General features: G+C 39.8%; 1 protein-coding gene across 31 annotated transcripts in view; it reads right to left on the reverse strand.

Moving 5' to 3' along the window:
- KANK1 (KN motif and ankyrin repeat domains 1) overlaps positions 1–23,683 on the reverse strand; it is a 168,085-nt gene that overhangs the window by 13,845 nt on the left and 130,557 nt on the right. For 12 of the 31 annotated variants that reach the window (XR_010588872.1, XM_024103341.3, XM_042850628.2 and 9 more), the window contains 5 exons: positions 12,063–14,711; positions 9,353–9,370; positions 3,605–3,823; positions 2,577–2,685; positions 532–738 (listed from right to left, as the gene is read on the reverse strand). Coding sequence is in view for 29 of the 31 variants with exons in the window: in XM_024103341.3 (XP_023959109.2) it covers positions 532–738; positions 2,577–2,685; positions 3,605–3,823; positions 9,353–9,370; positions 12,063–14,711 (3,202 nt within the window). In the remaining 2 variants the exon portion in view is untranslated. Of the gene's footprint in view, positions 1–531; positions 739–2,576; positions 2,686–3,604; positions 3,824–9,352; positions 9,371–12,062; positions 14,712–15,643; positions 15,817–23,683 lie in introns of those variants that run through there. The other 19 variants (XR_010588873.1, XM_065550443.1, XM_065550442.1 and 16 more) reach the window with 5 other exon arrangements.

Raw genomic sequence — 23,683 nt, forward strand, 5'->3', positions numbered from 1 at the left:
ATAACCTGGACCTAGTTATAAATGGACGATTTTAAATTGGACATGGGGCAAGCATGTATATTACAAGAACATAGTCAATTAAAAACAATAAAAGTGGCAAGAAACTATAATCCTCTGATATGTTCTTATTATTCAGAGAGAATCGTTTTACTGTAACAATCCCTCTCTTCTGGGATTACCATCCCTGGCTACATTTTTAACAAGCATATGCAGATAAATTTGGGAGAAGTTTAGTATTTACATATTGGGATCCCGCTGAGTATAGTATTCAAAGAGTTGAATGGAGAACAGAGAAGAATACACTATCAGGAAGAGGCGTACTCAAAACAAGCCTAAAATTATAGTTTTTAAATGATAGTCTCCATTGACCTAGTGACACAGGAAGTGGGTAGCATGCCAGTAAGAGTCTAGTTTTGTGCTTTCCAGAACACAGTAATTAGCAATGATGAGGATATACTACTGAAAATAAAAAGGCCTGCTCTATGCAGCTCTAGCGCCATATTATATATTAAACAGGGAAATATACCACACCTTTCTCTGATTTCAACCTTCTCAGGCTCACTCTCTTGAGCCTGCACCTCTTCATCCACCCCAACACACCCAACATCTTCAGCATTAAGCTCATGATGTCCTCCTTCCATCTTATGCAGGGAATACTCATTGCCTTCACACTCATCATCCGACTCTGAGGAAGAACTCTCTTCTGAACTAGACTCGTCACTCGATGTGGTTTCATACCTAGATGGCAATTGGGAGTTGTAGAAATATTCCATGAAAGATTTCATTCAGTGACATTCGATATTTGATCAATGCCAGATTAAACTAATACTTTGCGCATGTATATTACTATCCATTGCTATCCAAAGAACTTCAAAGCCTTTTACAAGTATTAATCAAAGGTAGAGATTATCCCCATTTTACACAGATGGGGGAATGCAGATGCAGAGAAATTAAGAGGCTTGACAAAAGGTTGCACAGTAAGCCCCCAATTCAGGAAAGCAATTAAGCACATGCTTAACCTTAATTATGTGCTTATGTCCCATGACACATTCTTAGTGTTTGTTGAAAAGATATGCTCTCCTGCACTGGGGCCTTAGCGTCGGACCTGAAATAGCAATTCAATATGACACCAGCCAGTGAGACAATTTCTGAAGGTAATTCTAACCATACACAGAAAAATTGAAATAGAAAAATGTTAGTAAGACATCCAATATTAGATTATTGGGTAATTCTTCATTATCTCAAGAGAATGAGGCAGCTGATTAGATTTGATCATTAAATTCTTTGATAGTCAAAAATGAGCATAAAAGTCTCCCAAAGATTTTCAGAATACTTATTTAAGAGTTAATGCCTAAATAAATCTCTGCTAAACCATATTTTCTCTCTGACACTTTGACCATTACATTCACATTGTCCCATGACTGAGACTGTGCAATGCAACTGGCAGGGGAAAAAAAGAGAGAAACATCCCTTTTAACGGTAGAAACCTTCTTACAACCCCAAATATTACTTGAGGCGCTAAAGGGAAAGACAAACTCCTGCTTAGAGGGGAATTTGTTGCCTTGGACTTCCATCCTTTTCCCTGCCAAGCTAATGTTATCTAAGATCAGAAGCAATCTCCCCCCACCCCACCCCACCCCACCCCCACCACCTTTTTTGTGTGTGCTATGATGATGAGAAAACTTTTGTCTTTTTAGATTAAAAATAATGGGGGGTTAGACCATTTTGAAACTGATTCTAATGAATTACCTGATTTCTACTGAGTTTCTAAAGAACACGTGATGCTCAGTGATTGTTTACACATTCATCCTCACATCTGCAAAAATAGGTGAAATCTCAGCCCCACTGCAGTCAATGACAAAACTCTAACTACAACAGGGTCAGGATTTCGCCCAATATATACAATAGTAAGTAATTGTTTAATGTGTAGGTAAGATGTTCAGGCTTTACTTTTCAATTACCTTTTAAAGTCTTTGTTTTTTTCTTTAACAAAAAAGCATTTCAAAAAGACAATGATGTGGCTATTTGAAAGTTCCCTCTTTAGCTGATAATTTGATGTAACATTCTGAAATTGATAACATTTTAAAACTGAAAGATTTTTAAACCTAAATTTGTTTTGCACTACTTTTGTTTACTTTAGTCAATTTCACTTCTTGATCTCACAATACTGCAATATCTTGATTGTCCACTCTTTATTAAAACTGTATGTGTTGAAAAACAATTCCAGTGAAATTAGAAGCGTTCCCATGGGTCTTTGTTTGTTTGATTGGTAGTAAGTTTTGTAAAAGCTGATATATACAAAAACTTAGCTTTGGGGACCATGTGTGACATGGTAGCTTCCATAAAAACAAAAACAAAACAAGGCACAGCAATGAAAGGTCTCAGTAAAATCATCCCAGGCAAAAATTTCATTTCTCACCCCCTCTAATTCATGACCTTCAAGATTGCTCTCTCAAAATTCTGAGAGAATTCCTGAACCACTATGTACACTTCCCTTGTTTTGTCCTGGGAAAAGGAAGAAAAGTGTTTTGATTAATTGAATAGTCAGATATTTTTAAAGACAGGATTCCTCTTACCCTCCATTTATACCGACAAATTGCAGATTCTTCTTTGCACCGTTCAAATCCTTTTCCCCATCCCTTTTTTTCATGATGGACTTCAGTGTACTTTCATTATTTGCACATACTGTTGGAGAGAGTGCCAAATGCATGCATCAGTACAAGTTTTGCACCACCTTTGGGTGTAACTGTTTGTTTTAGATCATCTTAAAACAAACAGCTCTTTATTTAAACTGTAGATTTAAGGTGGATTTGTCTTATTCCTTCTATATACAGAGTCACTGGTACATTAAAGTTACAAACAAACTATTGTTGTTTGTGTGCAGGAAATAACAACACAAAAAGCTACCCAGAAAATCAGGTCCAGAAGCAGAAAACTGAGAGATAAGGTTATCTAAGGGGGTGTTTTAGTTTGCTTGATGACAACCTGGAGACAGATACATTTTTACTGTTTTGTTGCTGGTGTCAATTTTCTGAGCATTGAAACTGGTTCATTTAGTCTGTCAAGAAAATCCTAATTCTTGGTGTCAAATGACAAGTATTTGAGTGCCAACACTGAAGTTGCCAATATGTTGGAACAGAAGGCTAGATATATATGCACAGGAAATAGGTTTGACAAATACTCATTTAATTGGGGAGTGGGCAAGGTTTATTTAGATTGGTGAATTTAACTTTAAATATTCATTGAAGTAAGTCAACTTACTAGTTTAAAGTTAAACACACTACAATTACAAAATATCTATGTACCAGGCATTAAAGGGTAGCAAATGTTAAGCCACATTTATCTCTTATTAGATTTTGTCTGATAAATCATTAACAAACTGTACTCAACCATTTTACATTACACTGTAACCTACCATTTAAAAATTAAATATTGACGGGACATGATAGCACTCACAATGTCCCTCCCCTTCACTTCTGTTTCTTCTGGAAGTATTCCTCCTACCTCTATAATTATACATGAGGAGCCATGTGATTTACTCCAACTGTGTTTGAATATTAAAGACAATCAGCATTAACAGAGCTATGTCTCTGCAGATAGTTACCATAGAGGCCAGAGGCAAGCTGGTCATCTGTTAGATTAATTGGAGGTATTGCATTGTCTTGAGAAGACAAGGATTTCTTTCCCCATCCTCTTTCTACTGTGGCAATCATCTTCTCCTCTTGGATGGTCCCAGCCTCCTGTTCAAATTTCAGTGTCCGGGAGCTAGAAGTCAAGCATGCACTAGCAAGCTGATCATGTGGGATGTACTCCAGATTAGCATCTGTCAGCAAAGAGGGTGGACATTATTAGTACTGAGAAGTCAAACCAAAATTACTGCTTAGTACCAGTAGGAAAGTATCATGCTGCACTACTGAATAAATTGTACACTATATTGCTCAGTTATAAAAATCCATTAAAAAAAGAGTATGGTGATTTTCACAAGTTTAAAAATTAATCAGTTCTATGGATTTTTTTCCTCTTTCAAAGTACACAATAAAAAGACAACTACTGAGATCCAGGCAGTAAAGGGCCATCATCCAGACAAGCGTTTCTGGGGGTATGCATGCTCGTGCCCCTTTTTCCTTCCATAAACCCTGGATTTACTCCATTCCTGGATTCTATTCCTTACTTCCAGGATTTCTCTCTCATGCTGAGCTTCTGTCAGGTTGTAATCCCTGTCCCCCAGATCTGTGGCAATAACTACCACGGCTGCTCCTTTGCCAGGGCTCTCAGCATCATGCTCACTTTCCTACCTGCTCTGAAGTCTGCTCCTACGTGATTAGGGTCATATCTGAAAGTAAGTTTTACAGGGAATGACCTTGTCCATGAAAGCAATTCAGAAGTTAAATTTCCATATTTCTCAGGCTTCCAGTAATCCTGATAGTTCTGTACCTTGTCTAGTTATCTAGGTACTACAGCCTTTTTCCACCTGCCAAATTCATTTGCAGCATTTTCTGGACAGTGCAATTATAACCACCCCTTTAGGCTCTGGTGAGCTGGTTCAAGTCAAATTACCACAAATGTCCAGAAGTTTAACTGGCCTAGAGAAAAGTGTATCTGGCATGACTCCATTTCTCCTCTCAGGTTAACAGGGTAGTCCCTATGTTATTTTTCTCTTTTACAATCTGGAACCTCTTATGTACCGCTCTGCAGTCTAAACATGGAATCTACCCTATTGTGATGGGGCTGGAAAGGCTGCACCACCAAAACATGCTTCGTTTGCAGTGGTGCTGTTTTTTTCCATACATCTCCACTTAAGTAAACTGTTCAGCAATGCAAAGGAGAAGATGTGTTTTTATCTATTCTAACACTGCCATCTCTTCACCTGGAAAGCAGGGGATCAATTCCTTCCCCATTATAAAGAATTTTTGCCTTCAGTAATTAAACAGGGTTTCAAAAATGTATCTGAAATGCACTAGTCAAGGACTAAAGTGTACCAGTCAGAGTGAAAAATACCTGTCCTTCCATACACCCAAAGTTCATTTCCCCACAAAGTCATGAAGCCAGTATTTATATGAGAGAACTGTACTGTTTATGCTACTACATTTAACTGTTGCATAGTGTCAATCAACTTTCTATTAGTCAGCTTTTAAAATATACCTGACTACATCTTCCTTCCTTGAGTTGTCTTTCCTCCTTGGCTTCACTCCACTTTTTCCTTTTCCTATAATAGCATATGATGTTTGTACAGCCCCTAGCATAATGGGCTCCTAGGCAGCATGATAGTAATAATAATAATAATGGTGAAATATCACTTCGTGGCCGTTTCTTCTCTTGTTTTCTGCTCACTGTCCTACCTCAGAGTCTCCTAGCTGCTCTGAAGTCTCTGCTACTCTAACCTCTCAATCAGCCCCCATTTTTGAGTCATGGAAATATCTGCAGATTAAAGAATATGGCATAGCTCCAGTTTATACATAGCTCATACTTGGAAGAATGCTTTGCTACCATAAGGACTAGAAAGTTATATTTTATTTTCAATAAAGGCTTATATTCTGCAATAGTTAATGGTACTCCTCTGGGTGGCTTCCTACTAAGTCTGGGTGAGTGGATTTTTCAAGCCCACATTAATAACAATGAATAATAACCATGCACATGCAAGGTGCCAGTCTGGCTGAAATAGCAATACAAGCTGAATGAAATGCTGGGAGAGGATTCAAACAATCTGATGGCCCCAGGTGCAGGGAATGAACCCTCCAGAAATGTTCTACACACACCAACTGAAATGGTCATCCTTACAAACAAAATCAAACCTTCTGCATAAAGTCCTTTCGTATTTTCACTGTATGACCTCAACACTTAACGTAACACAGGGCATTTCCTGGTGTTCAGTGACTGGCTGGGTTAACATCACTTCTCATCGGCTGGTCCTGATGACCTTAGAAGTGGCCAGCAGAAAGGTCGTTATTGCTTAAAAACACCCAATTGTTTTGCTACCAAACTCCCCTCCCCTCAAAACTAACACAAACTTTATCCAACCCCTTGGCTGAAAAAAACAATCACGCCTCCACACACCCCTCCGGAGTAGTGAAAGTTCCAGTGCATGTGTAACAAATAGGATTTTAAATGACTCAGGTGTTTGCGTTAATTCCTGAAGAGGTTGTTTTAGGAACACTTTTTATTTGGGCAGGTGCTCCATGAACAGATAATGCACCACATGAGTGGTTAGTAAGTGGTTTGTGAAGTGAGTTGTTTATGAGCTTAATAGAAAGTCAGAGAAGTGTGTGTACGGCAGGGTGGGTTACAACATATAATCTCAGCACACACTGGATCAAAAACTGTCAGCTTTTCAGAAAGAATGTGTGAGATATATAGCATACAGCCCCCATTTCTCCTTTTTCTGGTCCTCTCTTCTCCCAACCCCGTCTCTCTCCTCACTGCACTGATGGACAGGGGCTACTGGAGGGACCGTGAGAGATGGGTAGTTTTGAACAGTTTCATCTGGATGTGCTGTAGCACTTCATTTCAGTGTAGTATTTATTCCTACTCTGCTGCATGCCGTGCTGACCAGCAGGGCCAGGCCAGGCCAAATAGGGGTGTTTGTCATGGAGCAGGAGAGGAACCTTGGCCCACAATCCCATACTGAACTCAGATGCTGCAGCAGGATTTGGGATCCATGTCACAGGAAGAAAATGTGTGTGATTTTGGTCCCACTATGTGTGGGATTCAAAATGGCTGATGGGGCTGTTGCAGGAAGTTGCTGGTCCTGGTTTGAGATGGCCGGAAGCTGTGTGTGGGTGGCCTGGCTGCTCCTCCCCCACACAGTGCTCAACTCCAGAGGCTGGGAAGATCTGCTTCAAGGAGACTATGGAACCAGGTCCACAGCCTTTTGGCGTGCCCCTTCTCCTGCCCTGGAACGGAGTGCTGTGTGGGTAGGGATGGGGATGGAGCAGCAGGAACAGGAAGGAGGAAGAAAGGGGAAGAAAATATTGATCTTTGCCTCCACTTCCAGAATTTCTCTCCTCCCCACCCCACAAACAAAACAAAACCACCACTGATACAACGAAACCCAAAAGGCTTCCCCCGCATTCCTCACAGGTGAGAAATACTGCACCTTGGTCAAGATGTTATCTGGGGCATGGGTAGCTTCATGTGTGCTAGAAGAATCCTCCAGCACTTTAAAAGGAGCAATATGAAAGCATTTGAGAGTAAGCAGGTGAAAATAAATGTTCAGCAGTCACCCAGGAAATGCAGGCAAGTTGACAGGCCTATGCCAAGTAGAAGCGGTGTTAGAAAAGCCACTGTCTGAGACAAGTTTAAGTTTTAATTTTTTTTGCTCTTCCATGGCTCAGAGCAGCAGCAACCCCATTCTTGCCCTTGATTGTTTTATCTTAAGTTATTCAAGGAAGCAGAGGGGTTAAAACATGCTTTATTGCACCAGTAATCTGTCACTTGCTGCATCGGTGTTGGGATCACCTCATAGTGACTTGCATTATACTGTCGAGGGGACAACAAATAAAAATGGATGTTAAGTGTGTGATTTTTATCAGCCACTGACATTCAGATGTGTTTGGTATATTGATATTTTTGTTTGTTTATTATTGTGGCACTGATGTCACATTCAACATGAGGTTCCAAAGGGTTGATATTGCTAGTCAATCACATCAAACGGCCGCCACTCACAATCCAGGAATTTTTAAATCCACTTTGGAATCTAGGGTGGGATTTTCATAAGTGCCTAAATGATTTAGCAGAACAACTCCCATTGATATTTAATGGAATTTGGGAGTTTTTGAAAATCTCACTTCTAGTCTGTTGCAAGTAACGGTTTCAGAATAGTTAAGTCACACTGACCAAGACTATTAGGCCTGATTCTGCTCTCACACCACTTCTGTAAATCAGGAGTAGCTTCAATGACGTCAATGGAATTAAACCAGCATAACTGATTAGAAACAAATTTTTTCTGGAGTTTTGTGGAATTCCGTCTAAAAAAGGACAAGCTAATTGGTCTATTCATTGACTGCAAGGTGGATTTTGTTTTTTAACCTATCTACACAGATGCTTTATGGCCCTCATCATCACACTATCTGAGCAAAAGTATCTATTTGAACACTGTTTCACACTGTGAAGTATTAACATTAAAAACAGAGTACATGGGTTTCCTTGAGTGTCGTATGAATTAGACATAGGTGAAGGAAATATTTCCCTTATGTACTAGAGACATGATCTGTAACATACAAACACAGATACAACTCTCACTGAGCTCACTAGAATCTGAGTGCGCTCAACATTTTGCAGGATGTGGTCCAAAGTCTCCTTAGGAAGATATTCTACTTTTTACTTTATCAATGTACTTTTTAATCCATTATCCATTTGTTCTACGCTTCATATTAGAACACTTAATGACATTGAAAATATTTTACTAAGGTAAATAAAATGCTGTGCTAAAGAGATGTTTAATCATAAAATATATCTAAGCTCACATTGAGAAAAACTTGAAGAACAATATTTTAAGGCACAATCAGAACTGTTCTTCTGTCAGAAAGGTATCCATATTAAAGTGGTTACTTTATTTAAAAAGGGACACCATTGTTCATTCCTGGTTCATCCTTTCTATGTTTATTCATTTTGCAGAGCTCAAATTAAGTGGGCAACAAGTTCTGATCAAGTTTCAACTATGACATAGGTTAAAGATGAAGATGACCTACCAAACAGAGAATCTACCAAACAGCACCTTAGAAGAAAGCCAGACTTCAGAACAGAAGGCATTCTTGTTTAAAAACTTCAACGGATAGAAAATTTGTTTAAAAAAACCTAACTACTGTATGGGTCATGAAATTACTGCAGCTCTAATGCCAACACTAAATAGGTCAGCCAGTTTCTTAGAAGAATATGTTATAATGATTTATGACAATGCTGTTGTCTAGAAAGTGCTCACAGGTCACAGGTGTGGGTCCTTTTTCTGGAGTTTCCAATTTAATCAAATGGGAACTCGCTTGTGACACAGACTTGTTTAGCTGACAAAACTGGAAAGGGAAAGCCATTGGTATTCTTGTGCAAGTTTGCTTTGAAAAGTGAGACTCTACAGTTAGTATGTTGGGTTTTGTATTTACTGGCTGGCAGTGAGTTACATGGCAAATGTTCCGAGTTTACTTTATGCCTCCCCTCCAAACTACCATCCCTTCAAACTCAACCTGGGATCTGAGAGTCAAGCTGGATACTTTCCATCTTGCACATCATGACCAATAATACAGGTTCTAGAGATCAAATTATGCCTTTAACAACACACCACAGCTGATAATGGATTTGCACAGGTGTAGCTGATTGGAACTTGATGAACAAATCTGTTGTTGATGACCAAGGAGGAACTCACCTCTCAGCAATGCTGACTCTGGAAGGCAATAAGAATAAGCACTAGTAACTCTAGTCTCTTTTCAGAGTAAACCTGCACTTTAAGAGGTTATTCATTGTATCACTCATGTCAGAGCACTGGAGGAACTTTCATAATTTCTTTATTACCTCATGAATACACTGGAGATACAGTTTAGCTTCACAAGACTGACTGTTGTTTTATTAAAAAAAAAAACCACACTTTTAAACCATTACCCACTTCCAGATAAGAGTCTGACTCAAACCAAACAGCCAAGCATGATGGATTTATATTGTTAGCATACTAGGCCAAATGTAGCCCAAGCACAAGCAGATACAAGGGGAGATGCATCCTTTTACAGGGTTGAATTTGGCTCAAGTTTAGACAATGATCTCCTATTTCTAATTTTGTTTTAACTCTGGTCCCTCTATTTTAAGAGGCTACTTTCCATGAGCAGACCAGTTAATGAGACTGGTACATAAAAACTAGAAGAAAATGCAGGTCACTTGAAGTGAAGATGCTGGAACATAAAATAAGCAGCTGATCAGCTTATATAAGAAAGATTTTCTTCATTAAAAAATAGGTGAAGCCAGGTTAAAGTCACTATTAATGTTGCTGCTGAATGTCAAATCAAAGTATCATTTGATGCTGTGCATAGCAGAAAAGGTCATTCCAAAGCTCTCTTTTCTCTGCCTTAGGAGAATTGACCGGTTAGGTTGAAGCTTTACTGTAGCTAAACTGAACCTGTATTTTCTTGGAAAATGGGAATCCACCCAGATAAGATATTTATAAATGTGCTCGTTACCATGGGAGCTGAACTCTGAGTAAATTCATTGCCCGGAACATCATGTGTCATGATGTGACACATTTGCCAAGTGGGGGAACTGAGGGATTTACCAAATTCACTCTAATAGACACTACTGCTCAGCAAGTTCAGATACGGTATACAATTTATACACAGATTTTTGTCAGGAAGAATCATTTACAACAGAAGCAATTTTTTAAAGTTAACAAACTAGATTTAAAGTTGATGACGACCTCCTAACCTAATTACACAAAAGTTAAAATGATCAGAGACAAATTCATAGCTCAAAACCTGTGCAAATATGTAGCATGTAATTCTGACCAGGAATGTGATTGATCACATTAATAAAGATTTTATTCTATGCTCTCAGTGCTAAAGATAATAGCATTACAAGCTCAAACAAAATTTTTCCTAAATATTTTTGGCAAGAATGTGAAATACAAAGCCTAGTAAAAATGCCTTTATTAGAAGATGATCCACCACTCCACCTGTGCCTAGATAGTTTCTAGGTTCTTCAGACTAAATGTCTGACATCATATATTAAAAGTGAGGGATAGAATGGCAGATTAACAGTTTGTTAAAATTCTGGTTGACATTTTTAAGTGCCATTTTAATGCCTGTTGGATATTCTTATTATAGTACCATTACATTTATGAAGTCATATGTATAATGTGTACACTAGAAAGATAATAGTGTAAATAAAATATTATGTTGTATGGATATAGACAGGATATAGGATGTACAGTACCTCGCCTTTCGTGTATATTTCATTTTAAACATTCACTTTAATAAAATATTTTCTTTATCCCAACGTAAATGTTGCCTACTGCTGTACTGTAGTAAATTAAAAATTTTAATAGATGGGTCCAATCAATGCATAAGAGGCAAAATATTAGATTTAGTCAGCTGTCTTTACAAAACTACAAGAAGAAATTTATTTAAGATAGTAAATAAGCTGTAAAAGCTTCATTTAGCAGTGTGCTGGATAATCACTATTAAATAGACTTTTTATTATATATTTCCTATTCAGCATCTATGATACAGATATTCAAGTATATTTGAACAACTTTCCTATCTTTCTAGTAGTCTTACTATTTCACTGTGGGAAGAGTGCATTGTGCAGAAGTTATTGTTGGTTGGTGGTCTCATCACAATCTCTAAGAAGCCAACGATTATGAATTCACTAGTACATAGGTGGAGTTCACAGACACACGCTGTTAGAAAAATATCTAGTTAGGTTTTTGTAGCTGACAATATGCTTTAAAGTTGTGAGCAGAGGTACAAAAGCATAAAAAACATCCTCAAAGTTAATTACGCAGATTCTAAAATAAAACAGGACACCAAGAAAAAGAAATATTTAAGCCTCTCCCAAGCACCACTAAAACCGAAGTAGTCAATATTACTTATGCCTTGCAAATGTGCTGCTGTAACTGGAGACTATTACAAGCGCTTACTGAAACACAGATGTTCTTGTTACTAAACATTCCTTAGTGGCCCATTGGTAATCAACGCTAACAGAGGGGGGAACAGTACCTAACAGTGGTCTAATTGGGAGAGGAGAAGATGAACGAAGAATGTGAACGCAAAGCCACCAACCTTTGAGAAAGAGGCTGAAGATGCCTCATCATCAGCTAGAATATTGAACTTACAAAAGATGAATGTGACTTATGGGAAAGTCAAACATGCCTTGCCATAGTTTTGAAAAGCTGCACTCTGCCATTAAGAAGGGACAGGGGAGCAAAAACAATGTCAATCTGAATAATCTTAAATCATAAAATATCCCAGGTTAAATTCTGTCACACCAACCAATCACCGGATGTTTATATCTATATTTAAGCATTTCTACCAAGCTCAGCACTATTCTTCCCCACCTTCTGAGAGTGACAGGAATGCACACACTCAACATACCTGGGGTAGCACTTCTCTCCAAACACTGTTTCTGGACGTCTAAGTTCCGCAGCTCCTCAGTGCTTGCGTATTTCATGACAGAGTTGATAGACGAAAGGGTGTTTATGAGCTGAGAATTAAGAGACCCAATTTGCGAGTGTGGTTCTCCAAACGCTTCTGCCAGTTCACTGTAGTTTTCAGCTAGCAGCATCTGTTGTTCCTGCAGCAGCTTCTGTACTCGCTCAATGTAGTGATCCAAACCAGTCCTCATTTCAGGTGGAGGGAGAGGACTTTCCACTAAAATGCTCACAGGTTCATACACAGGCTCATCCCCAACACCAATGCTTCTGGTACTGGCTGACACAACAGACAATGGCGGGGGACCACACGCAATATTTCTCATTTTAAGACCAACAAGATAGTTCTCATGAATGTTTATCTGCCCTACTCCACAATCCTTGGTCTTTATCACAGATGGCTTGTCAAAGCTAGAGTCACTAGAAAGCAAGGTTCCCACTCCAACAGAACGAGTTTTGGCAGATGTGTTTATGTCCTTTACCCGACCATCTCCCACTGCTACAGTCCGCATCTCAACATTCACAGTGTTAGTCTGTTTATCATAAGTGTTCAAAATGGTGTTTGTGCTGGAATCCAACAGAGAAGCGGCTTCTGTATTGGTGAACTGGTTCACCATTGCCAATACTGTACTGGTTTGCTGGGTAGCTGTCTGAGGCACTGCCATAACTGCACATTCTACTTTGCAAACAACCTCTGTGTTTGTGCTGCGGGACACACACTCCTTTGGTGGACAAACAGTCACATTCACTGAACAATCTCCACAACCTATCGACCGTACTTCCTTGATTTCCGCTTCTGTCTTGCAGAGACTCAAATTATCCACAGACTCTTCAGTGTTGATGCCAGTTTCACAAACACTCATTTCTGTGCCCACATTCTTGTCGCACATCTCAGTAGATCTCCCCGTGCATTGGTCACGCATGTCTGCTCTCTCCTTCACAAGCCACCGATTCATTAGCAGTTCTGGACCCACAGCTGTACTCTGCAAATTAGGCCTGCAGGAGATTCCAATATCTCTCATTTGTAAATGGTTCCCCACACAGGAGTCAGCAACATCCACATGATCTCCTACCATTTGGTCTCTTGTTTGTACTACAGCTTCCACCATTCTGCTGAAAACCAGAGGTTGAGCCATCAATGCTTTATCCACTTTTTTCCTAGATCCAGCTGCCTGCAGCTCTTGTTTTAATTTGGTCATTTCCCTATCATGAGTAGTTTCTTTTAATTGAACCTCAAGTCTGTAGATCTTCCCCTTTAGGGCTTCAATGGTCTGTTGCTGAAGCTCTATTTCCTTTTCAGCTTCTGTGGTGATGCCAAGCATCACCTCTGTCACCCCAACCCCAGAATCTCTAGTTTCTGTCTCTGTTCCCACAGCCACCTCCATGCATGGCCGGGAAGACCTGTTATATATAACCACATCATTCATATTTTCATCAGCACCCACAGCAACCGACTTGCTTTCTTTTGTTATATTTTCTCTGTTTGTCCGAAGATTAGATGGGATTTCATAGTTGCTGTCCTGGATTTTTCTCTCTAATGCTTGCATTTCAAAAGTCAATTGCCTAAACTCCTCTGTCCTCTGAGAGTTCTGCTCCACTTCTTCCTCACAGTCTATATATAATTCACCTCCTCTTCTGACCTGAGACAGATGTCCCCATTGCTCTGCGTTTCCCGCACTATAAGATCGCTTTCTGAAGCCGTAAGTGTCATTTTGATTGGGTATTCTTTGGCTTTTGAGTTCCGCCATCATCTGTCTTTTCTCTTCCTGTAATACTGAAATCTTGACCTGGAGCACAGGAATAGTTTTGACTTGTTCCTCAAGCTCCTTGAGGCGTTTGAGGGCAACTGCCATTTGTTCCCTGATATGCTGCAGATGCACTGGGCTCACATTGGTTACAGGGGTTGATATTCCTGAACTCAATGGGCTATGACGGATGGAGCTGCCCAAAGAGGAAGCAAGATAGACATTATAGTCTCCATTGCCCTGGTACCCATTTTGAAGCTGTTGAGACATCTGATTGTGCCCACTAGATCCTACAAAGGAAGGAAGGGAGCTTGCTGAGCCCAAGCCTCCAAAGCTGGAAAGCCTGGGCCTGCGGACATCCCCTGGAGTCACCTGCATTATAACCTTCTCCTGTTCCAGTCTTCTCCGGGTTTCCATGAGAGTTTTTGTTACATGAAGATTGTGCCTAGGAAGCTGTGGTGAAGGAGGGGGAAGTTGTCTGCTCTCAGGAATGGTTAAGAAGGTAGGAGAAGCTTCAAAGGAAACTGATGGCCTTGTAGTGACAGACGATGCTACTTGATTCCTTGCTGCAAAGGAGGACTGCTTATTCTCATCACTGTTTGATGAAGAGAGAGACTCTGTTGAGGTCCATCCACTGTATTGGCCACTGGAGTTCTTGGTACCTGTAAAAGTTGGTACTAGTTTCCTCTTCTTCTGGATATTTAATTTCTTAATCGTGTTTCCCTTTTGTATATCATCCACATACTTGAGAAAATCCAAGTCTAACTGGTAGCCGTAAGGAGTTTCCACAAAATAGGGATCTTTCTGTTCTTTGTCATCTTCTCCACTCAGAACACCTTCCTCTTTTTCTGTAGGAAAAAAAACAAAATCAATACATTTAAAATATATAAAAGAAGCTACTTCTGGCTAAACTATACAGCTGAAAAGCAAAAGATAATTACACTCTACTCATAGCCCAGACTGAACGTTATAAGTTGGGAGACATATTACTTCTCTATCTTAATTTACCTTGAAAAACATCTCTCCCTCTCTCTCATGCACACACAGATCTGATACTGAAATCATAAGTAAACGTATGGAAATATGTTGCTTTAATTGATGAAGGCACCACAAAAGTCACTACTGATAGCATGAAATGATACGTTGAGGAACTTCAGCAGTACTGCAACATCACAACAAACTTTCACACAGGCTAGTGCTAGTCCGTCATGAAAGGATCAGGTGATTCTTTGTGCTGCAGTGAACCATCTGGAGACAGTGCTCCCTTCGGGGAGTATTAAAAGGAATACACAGAAATCATTTCCTCCCTAATTTACCAATGCAGTTAGACTTCAGGCACCAGTTTTTAAAAAGGTTAAAATAATTTCAGATCAGTTTTAAGTCTGAGCAGCAATACAGGCTCTCTTCTTGCTTGGGAGCACACTGATGTGTGTCTGTGAATCTGTCTCTTTTATATTTCAATCCTGCATGAAGCCCATACACTAAAAATATGCAGCGAGACCTGTTTCCAATGCAGTCTAAAATTCCACAGCCAAAAGAGAAACCGCCAGCTCAGATGTCAGGACAGCACAGCTTCCTGCAGACACTGGGCTCACATGCCACCAAAGCATTCTAAATAAAACTTCGCCAAATCTGTTGTGCTTCTGCAGACAGAATGTTTATACATGAGGTCGCTGCAGAGCCTGCTCCTCCTTCTCCACAAAAACAAATCGTAACTCACTAGAGGAATCAGGTACTTTAGAACTGCAGGGCAAACAATAAAAGTTAGTTTTCCAGTTACCTGAATTAGCTACATATCTCTGCTCTCAGACCATACATTTCCCATCCAAATAAAACAAGGCCTCTGATTTTTCTCCTTGCCGTCCTAGCTTCAACAAGCTCTCTGTTCACTAAAGCCCTGCCTCTCAACTTTCTCATTCTTCACCCCTTAAGGAAAAAAGTCCACATTAGTGTAAACTTAGCCAAGCAGAGCACATTTTCATAGGCTGAGCTTTCACCAATGAATTCTGTTCTACAGCAGAACTGAAAACTACTGCCTTTTTAGCACCCATAAGGAACCTCAGCAGTCACCATGCTCTATTGTCTTAATAATAAGAGAACTGTTAGTCTTTTAAAGGTGCAGTAATCTCCATCCATTTCCTCCTCTGTCCCCTCCCTACCCATGAATCATTGTTAATTTGCAAATACATTTCTTTTTACTGTATATATTTACTGCATTTTAGTTCCTCCTTAAAAACAACTGTTCACAGTCTCTGGGCATATAAAGTTGATCTGGCACTTGGGTTTACAAGCTACTATTGTATGTTTGCTAAACTGGCTACCCCTCCAGTATTCCCCCAACAAAGAAACACAGGCTACTGCCGGCAGCGATAGTACCTGAAAACAACTTCTAGCTCATTTTTTGAATATGACTAATTTTAAATTGGTGTCCCTTTTAAAGGGACACACGCAACTTAAAAAAACCCAAATCACTCTGAATCTACTATTGCTAGAAGTGACACCTAAGAATGCAGCAACAAAGATTAGAATAAAGAAATCTCTAAGTTTTTCAATTTACTCACTGAATTTGACCAAAGCATACTTTTGGTGCTTTGGAAAACTTCCCATAGTTCTGACTGGTCTTTCTCTGCCCTGTGCTGATTGGGTATTTGCACCAACTCTCCCTCTCCCTCACAGTCTCTTCATCTCAGAGAGTCACTCCTCTTACCCTATTCTTCCCTTCCTTATCCTCCTCAGTCACTCTCCCTTCAGCTTATCCCTTCCTTACTAACCCAACCAACCAAAAAATAAATAAATAAAAATTGTGGAACTAACATGACTTTTGACGCCATCACATTGTTCACTCGACCTGCTCGACACTCTTTCCCGCACCTTAGGTCTGTCTTGTCTATTTAAATTGTAAGCTCTTCAACAGAGGGACCGTCTTTTTGTTTTGCATACGTACAGAGCCTAGCACAATAGGGTCCCATTCCATGACTACGGCAGGGTCCCGTTCAATGACTAGAGCTCCTAGGTGCAACAGTAATACAAATAAATACTAGTCAGTTTCACTGTTTTGTTGAGGATCATAATATCATCTTAATAGCATTTTTAATCAGTAGATTCCAAAGCACTTCACAATCTTCAATGCATTTATCCTCAGAACTCCCCTGTGAGGTCAGGAATGCTATTCTCCCCATTTTACAGATGGGGAACTGAGGCTCAGAGACTTGCCCAAGGTCACAACAGGAAGTCTGTGGAGGAACAAGAAATTGAACCTGAATCTCCCAATTCCTAGGGTACTGTCCTAACTACTGGACCATTCTTCCTCTCAGTCACTTGTGCTTCCTGACTCCTGCAGCAACCTGTGGGCACCACACTTTTCTCTATGGTTGGGGAGAACTCACACTTTAACAAAGATCCTGCAAAATGGTGATTTGCAGTCATAGCAGCAAAACTGAGCTTGTAGTTGGTGGGTGTATGCACTAAAAAAGGGAGGGGAGGCGCCAAACCTGCAATTGACAGCATGAGGCTGGACTGCCAGATAAAACACTTCCGTTTCAGACTGGGGTCTTGATGTTTTTACTCATGGACTTACCCAAAATAAATTTCCAAATATCAGCAGCAAAAATATCCATGTGTGTGTGTGTATATATATATATATATATATATATATATATATATTACACACAGAAAAACTATAAAGAATATTATTAAGGTTGCAAAGTCAAGCACTCTAAAGACAGGAAGTGGCAGAATTAAGGTTGCATGCACAGCCTTAATTCAGCTCCCTTGGGTGTATGCATGATGATGCTGTTAGGATATTGTTGGGTTAAACCTCATTGAATCTAGAGGGTGTAAGTGCTGCCCTTCATTTAAGATAGCTGTAAGACTTCATTAAGCTCTTTTAGAGAAGCAGGTAGCTGAAACAATAGGGATCTCCAACCAAACACAGGAACAGGTGAGGCTGCTCAGGAATTTGGGAATAGAGGAGTCACTGGGTATTGTTTTAATAGAGAGTGTGACTATGCAAAAGAGAGAAGGTAAAGCAGCGATGAACACCGAAGAATTAAGAAACGTCAGGAAAGCTCAGGACGGAGTGGGGACAAGCACTGGGAACGTGGCCCTGAGAAAAGCTATGAGGGAGATTTTTGGCTAAGTGCTGACTGGAAAGGGGGCTTGGAAATGGGAGCTAACATACGCTCTTGTTGTTTTATTCCTACTGTGTTCAGGGAAACAGGACTTTCTGTACATTCTTTGTACATAAAAAGGATTGCATCAAAGAAATACCTGACTCCATCATCAATTTCTGCTCCTGACTGAACAACTCACAAGATCCCAAATTTTTCACTAATAGCTTGGTCACAAGGGGTAACAGTCTTTAGTTACATGAGCATGTACTATTTTTCCCACAGGAGATGAATCAAGGTTGTGTACTGAAGGAGGCCGTTCTCTACTGGATCTCTGCCTCATTTGTTGCAGAACATGGACGGTGTGTAGTGAAGGAAGCTGGGGAATATGCTTGAGTGGGCACACAATTCTGCCTCCCCCTCACCGCACTTGGTCCCTTCTACCCCATTCCTGTCCTCTCCCTTCACTGTTCCTGTCTCCTCATCCCTGCCCCAGTTGCCTCCTTGTCCCAACCTACTTCCCCCATCTCATCCTCAGATCTGGCTTTTGTCTCCCCTGCAGTTGATGCAGGAGACTTCCTCCTCCATAATGCCTGGGCCCAGCAGAGGTGTCGATAAACACACAGGAGAGGCACCCTTCTTGTCTCCACTTCCATACACAATCCTGGCATAGAGATCTGCAATCACAGGGAAAATCCTGTTCAGCCTCCTGCAGCCCCGAGGCATGCTCAGTGTGGATTGAATGTTTGCCATTTTTAGTTGCATAGCTCTGGGAAGTCTCTACTTGGCATGTGTAAATTATGATTTTCAAAAGGGTGTATAGCGTGGTCAAATATCAGCAGTTTTTCATGAGGCTGGCAAAAGGCAAGTCCCTGAAATTTGGCAGGGATGGAATTTGTTAAAGCCAGGGGGTACTAGGGCTTTTCAGAGAAAAGGCTGCCAGAATTTCACATGGGTAAAACAATGATTTTTTTTTGGCCTTGCTCTCAAAAACTGTTGAAGCCTTTTGGCTGAATATTTCCAAAAATATTCAACCTGAGACAGATACCCAGTATGGACAATTTCAGCCCAAACAGTTAAAGCTTGGCAAGGTTATAAGCAACTGAAAACAGAGATGTAAAGAGAAGTGTCAGGCAACCCTAACAGTAGACATTGCTACCAGCCACACTGCCCCCCTCCAACAATAGATCTTTATTCATGACATATTATGTAAAGGATTATCTCAGAAAATTAGCTTTTGTTTTTTTAAAAATGCAAGATGACAGTGTCACTTTAAGTGCCAGATGTTCTCACTGACTTTCTTCTCTGTAAAACCAGTTTACAGAAAGCATAAGCATTTGGTTTACTGCAAGGACTCAGAACTTTGGCATATACCATAGAAAAGATTGTATTGTTTTCAAAATTAACCAGTTATATTTTTCTGTCCAATTCAAAACCATAAAGGTGAAAGGTTAAAAAAAAGTAGTAATAATTTTATTAAACATTTAACCCTTCATATCATGCATTGTGCTTTTGTGGCAGGTTAATTCTGGAATCTTGGGACTTTCCTATTAGTGGAAAATTACTCAAAACCTCTGAAGACAGCTCATTTAAGTTTAAGTCATAAGAACTAAACTGTCAAATATTTCTCCCTGAAACAATTCAGGTGGAAATTACCGAAATGAAGCCTCTCCAAGACCATATCAATTCCTTGCATCTTTGCAATTAAGGCTGTGGCTAATTTGGTGGTCTCTAGGTAAACTGGCTATCATAGTAATGTTGACATTTTGCACCTGCCAGCCCATAATAAGAATTACTTGCTTATATATTTTTAAGAGATGTGTGCGGTTAATCACACACAATTTTTCATTAAAATAACACCGGGTACACTCTACCAGCACAATTACACCACGGTAGGCGGATCATTGCAGCAATGGTTCTTGATGCTACAGATAAACAAGGAGAAGTTATGTAATCTGGAGAAGAAAAAAATCTATGATGCAGCATGTCAGAACTGTGCCAAGCCTTTACGCATTTTACAGGCACATCCATTTCAGACTTTGCTGTGAGGCTTCAAAGTACAGAAACAAAGTGAAGTGGGTTGCTATTTTAGGGGAATGGAAAATGATTCTGCCAGTTTCAAAAATCTACTAAAAAGGAAAGGAAATAAAACTCTGTGAGAACATTATTTTTTTCTCTCCTAGCCATGATATATTGGATGCACCATGGATCCACTTGCTCCATTAGCATTTGGTGGATAGTACTGTGCTGCACAAAGCAACATTGATTAACTTTTGAGGAACTGTATCTATCTGCCATTTAGCCAAGAGGAAAGGTCTGCATATCTTGGGAGCAAGAAATCTCAATGCCACTAAAAAGAGCGGCAACAGAGAACACTAAAGAGATCCCTGTTGAGCCTCTTATTTTTTCCTTGGCTAGCTGAACATGGGCACTGCAACAAATAAAAGACATTTGCAGATCTCTGCAATACTCCACACAACCATAAATTACATCATTGCGCCACATTGAACTTCTTTTCTTTGCGTGTTGACTTGCAATGGTTAACTTTAACACAGTCGCACAAACACACACAGAGACTTAAGTCATCAGCTTGGGAATTTAATATGCATTGCTGTTTCATCTGCTGAACACTCAACCGTTAGAAGCTGGACTTTACATTGTACGTGCTCATTTTGGACAAGTGGTTGTGAAGCAAGATATTCTGGAATATTTTTTAATTTGTAGAGGCCTCGTTGTGTTACTGTCACCATTAATTCAGTTATCTAGAAGTGTGCACAAATTGCATTTCCGTCTCCCTGCTGAATAATAATCACAAACTGGCCATAGGCATCATTTAACAAACACACTGTTCTGTTCTCTCTTCCTGAACTGCTGTGACCAGCTCTGTCTAAACACTGCAGTCTTGCCAATTTCCATTAAATTATATCCTAGCCGATGCACTGCACAAGAACTTCAGTATATTAAAGCACTGAATCAGAGCTAGCATAGCCCACAGAAATCGCTTCTTCTCCCTGAATGGGAGATTCAAAGACTACAATGTTTAATTTACGGGTTCAAATTAGTTAAAAGCCTTAATATCACGTAAGCGTAAGGAATAGGAGAAAAAGGGAGCATTTGGACAAATGTAGTTTCAGTTCAACGTGCTAATTAAGACAACAAATCACTACTGTATAGTGTCCTGGGAGGATCAAGAAGTAGTGAATAGAAGAGAAGAAAGGCAGCCTGAAAATATTTTAAAAGCTTATTCTAAATCTAAGATGCTTTTAAGAATAAATAGCTTGCATCTAAGCCATACGGTCATGGTATGTGCACTCAGGCATTTTATTTTCAGTCTGCTAACTATTTAAAAAAACCCTTTCCACTGAAATGTTATGAATAATACATTCTCCAAGAATAATCACACAGAAAAAGATCTAAGGAATGTTGCAAAGAAGCAGAACATTGGTATAACTGTGAAACCACATAGTATTCTTATGTGCCGGACTCAAATTTAAAAGGTAACACAGAAAAGGGAGAAAAAAATGGGGTCTCTATTTTGGTTCTTTGTTGTGTTTGCAATGAACTTAATGGGTTTTCTGAACCCCTCTCTCACTCCCTGTTTGTTCTTCTATCTAAGGACTATCAAGCAAATAAGGAGAGGAAAAAAGCCTGTCAGGCCTTCCTTATGCCTCAAAGCAGCACCAAATCTCGTTTTTCCTTTCCAGATTTTTTTTAAAAGCATGACAATAAGTTTTACAATATCACCTCCCCCTGATCACCTACTCTGGCTAAGCAGGGCAAATGCAGAGAAGGAACCACTACCCTGGAGAGGAACAAGATTTCTCTTGCTTCCAGCCTTGCTACACCTGCTCCCAACCGGAAATGAAGAGGAGCTGATATAACTACAGCTCCTTCCCATAGGCAGTAAAGGTATGGACTTCCAGAACGTACTCTCTATCCCACCCTGAACTACCACAACTGCAGAAAGCGATGAGAGACTCCATTACCACTTCCGAAATGAAAAGGAAGGGATTTTTGTCCTGGCTCTCCTGTTATAGAGAAATTTCATTTACAGTAAAGGTTGCGGGAGGAATAAGCCTACTTCACTGAAGAAAGGTTCACAGTATATTTAATAAGTAAAACAAATCACAACAGTGGTAAAACATGACCTGTTATAGAGTTAAGGAAAGCACATTTCCGACATCTATAGTTATAATATTCTTAAACTAAGACATAATTTGTCTTCATCTAAACCATATATGTATTTTACATTTTGGAAAAGCACTAAGAGCTTTTCGGATAGCAACTTCTTTTTGATGTTAATAAAGTGAAATAAAAATCCAACACCCAGACACCATGGTGAAGGCTACAATACAAATGTCTGAAGTGAATAGCATTTTCTTCCATTTTGGGTGTTGCAGAACACCCACACACTTGCATGCTGTAGATGACTCTTCTATAGTTTCCCCGATACCACTATATCTGCTGTCTTTTATAATAGTTTTCAGAGAGAACACTGCCCTCATGATGGAAGAGGATGATGAAGATTTCTATATTATGTTAATTTGTTCTGTGCTGGCAAAAAAGGGTAAACTCTTACATATTGTTTAGATATCTGCAGTACCTAATCCCATAGTGGTGAGTTAAGGACCCAGCCTTAGGGCCTGTCTACATTTAAAAGGCTGAAGTGGTGCAGCTGTGCTTCCGTGAAGATGCTACCTCCATGGACAGGAGGGCTTCTCCCATCGGCCTAGGTAATCCACCTCCCCAAAAGGCAATAGCTATGTATGTCGATGGAGGAAGCCCTTCTGTTGACATACCATTGTCTACACTAGGAGTTAGATCATTTACTAGTGAAGACCAAGCCTTAGAATCAAAGAGAATAAGGAAAGTGAGCTAAACGAAAGACTATTCGTAGATCACTATGTTGTGTTTGCATGCGAAGGGTCTTAGACCTAAGTGTTGCATTACATTTACTGTAGACATCACAATACTTTGGCAAAGGAGATATTGTTAAGATGGATCTTATGCCTTAACTCTTTACTCTTTCTAGCTTAAGTGGGCCCATTAAGAAAACAAAGAATATAGGGCATGATCCACAATCTGCTAAAGTCGAGAGGTGTGTCTTTCCACTGACTACACTGGGCTTTGGATCAGGCCCACAGTGAACAGACTTTCTTCAACTGAATTAATTTTTCTCCCCCCCAAAATCAGCACATGATAGGAACAGTGTCAGTGATGGCACTTTGGTCTGGCTCTAAGTGATCAAATCAATTCACTTGTTTATACATGTCCCATGACTATTTACTGCTCAATTTTTAGTTCCTAAAATAGTGGAACCATTTCTTTAGCTCACAGGAAAGAAGCTTTGGCTTTTCAAAGAATCACAGAATTGGAAGGGACCTCGAGAGGTCATCTAATCCAGTCCTCTGCAGTTCTATGCCCTGTTCTGCAAGCGTGCTGACTACTTGTGCCTGACCATGGTACAAATAGTAATAGTTTTATTTTTTGGAAGCATGTTCAAGTGCCACCTTAGGACCCAATCCTACACACATGTATGCATGTGCAGAACTTCATGCATGTGAGGAGCCCTACTAAAGTCAGCCTGACTACTCATGTGCTTAAGTTATATATGGGCATAAGTAAGTGTTTGTAGGACTGGGACCTTAGTAACATCGTTCAATTACAAAAAAAGTTTACTTTCAGAGTAATGTCCCAACACAGTTTGATGA

This window comes from Chrysemys picta, chromosome 6, assembly GCF_011386835.1.
Source record: "Chrysemys picta bellii isolate R12L10 chromosome 6, ASM1138683v2, whole genome shotgun sequence".
In the NCBI taxonomy this organism is placed as follows: Eukaryota; Metazoa; Chordata; order Testudines; family Emydidae; genus Chrysemys; species Chrysemys picta.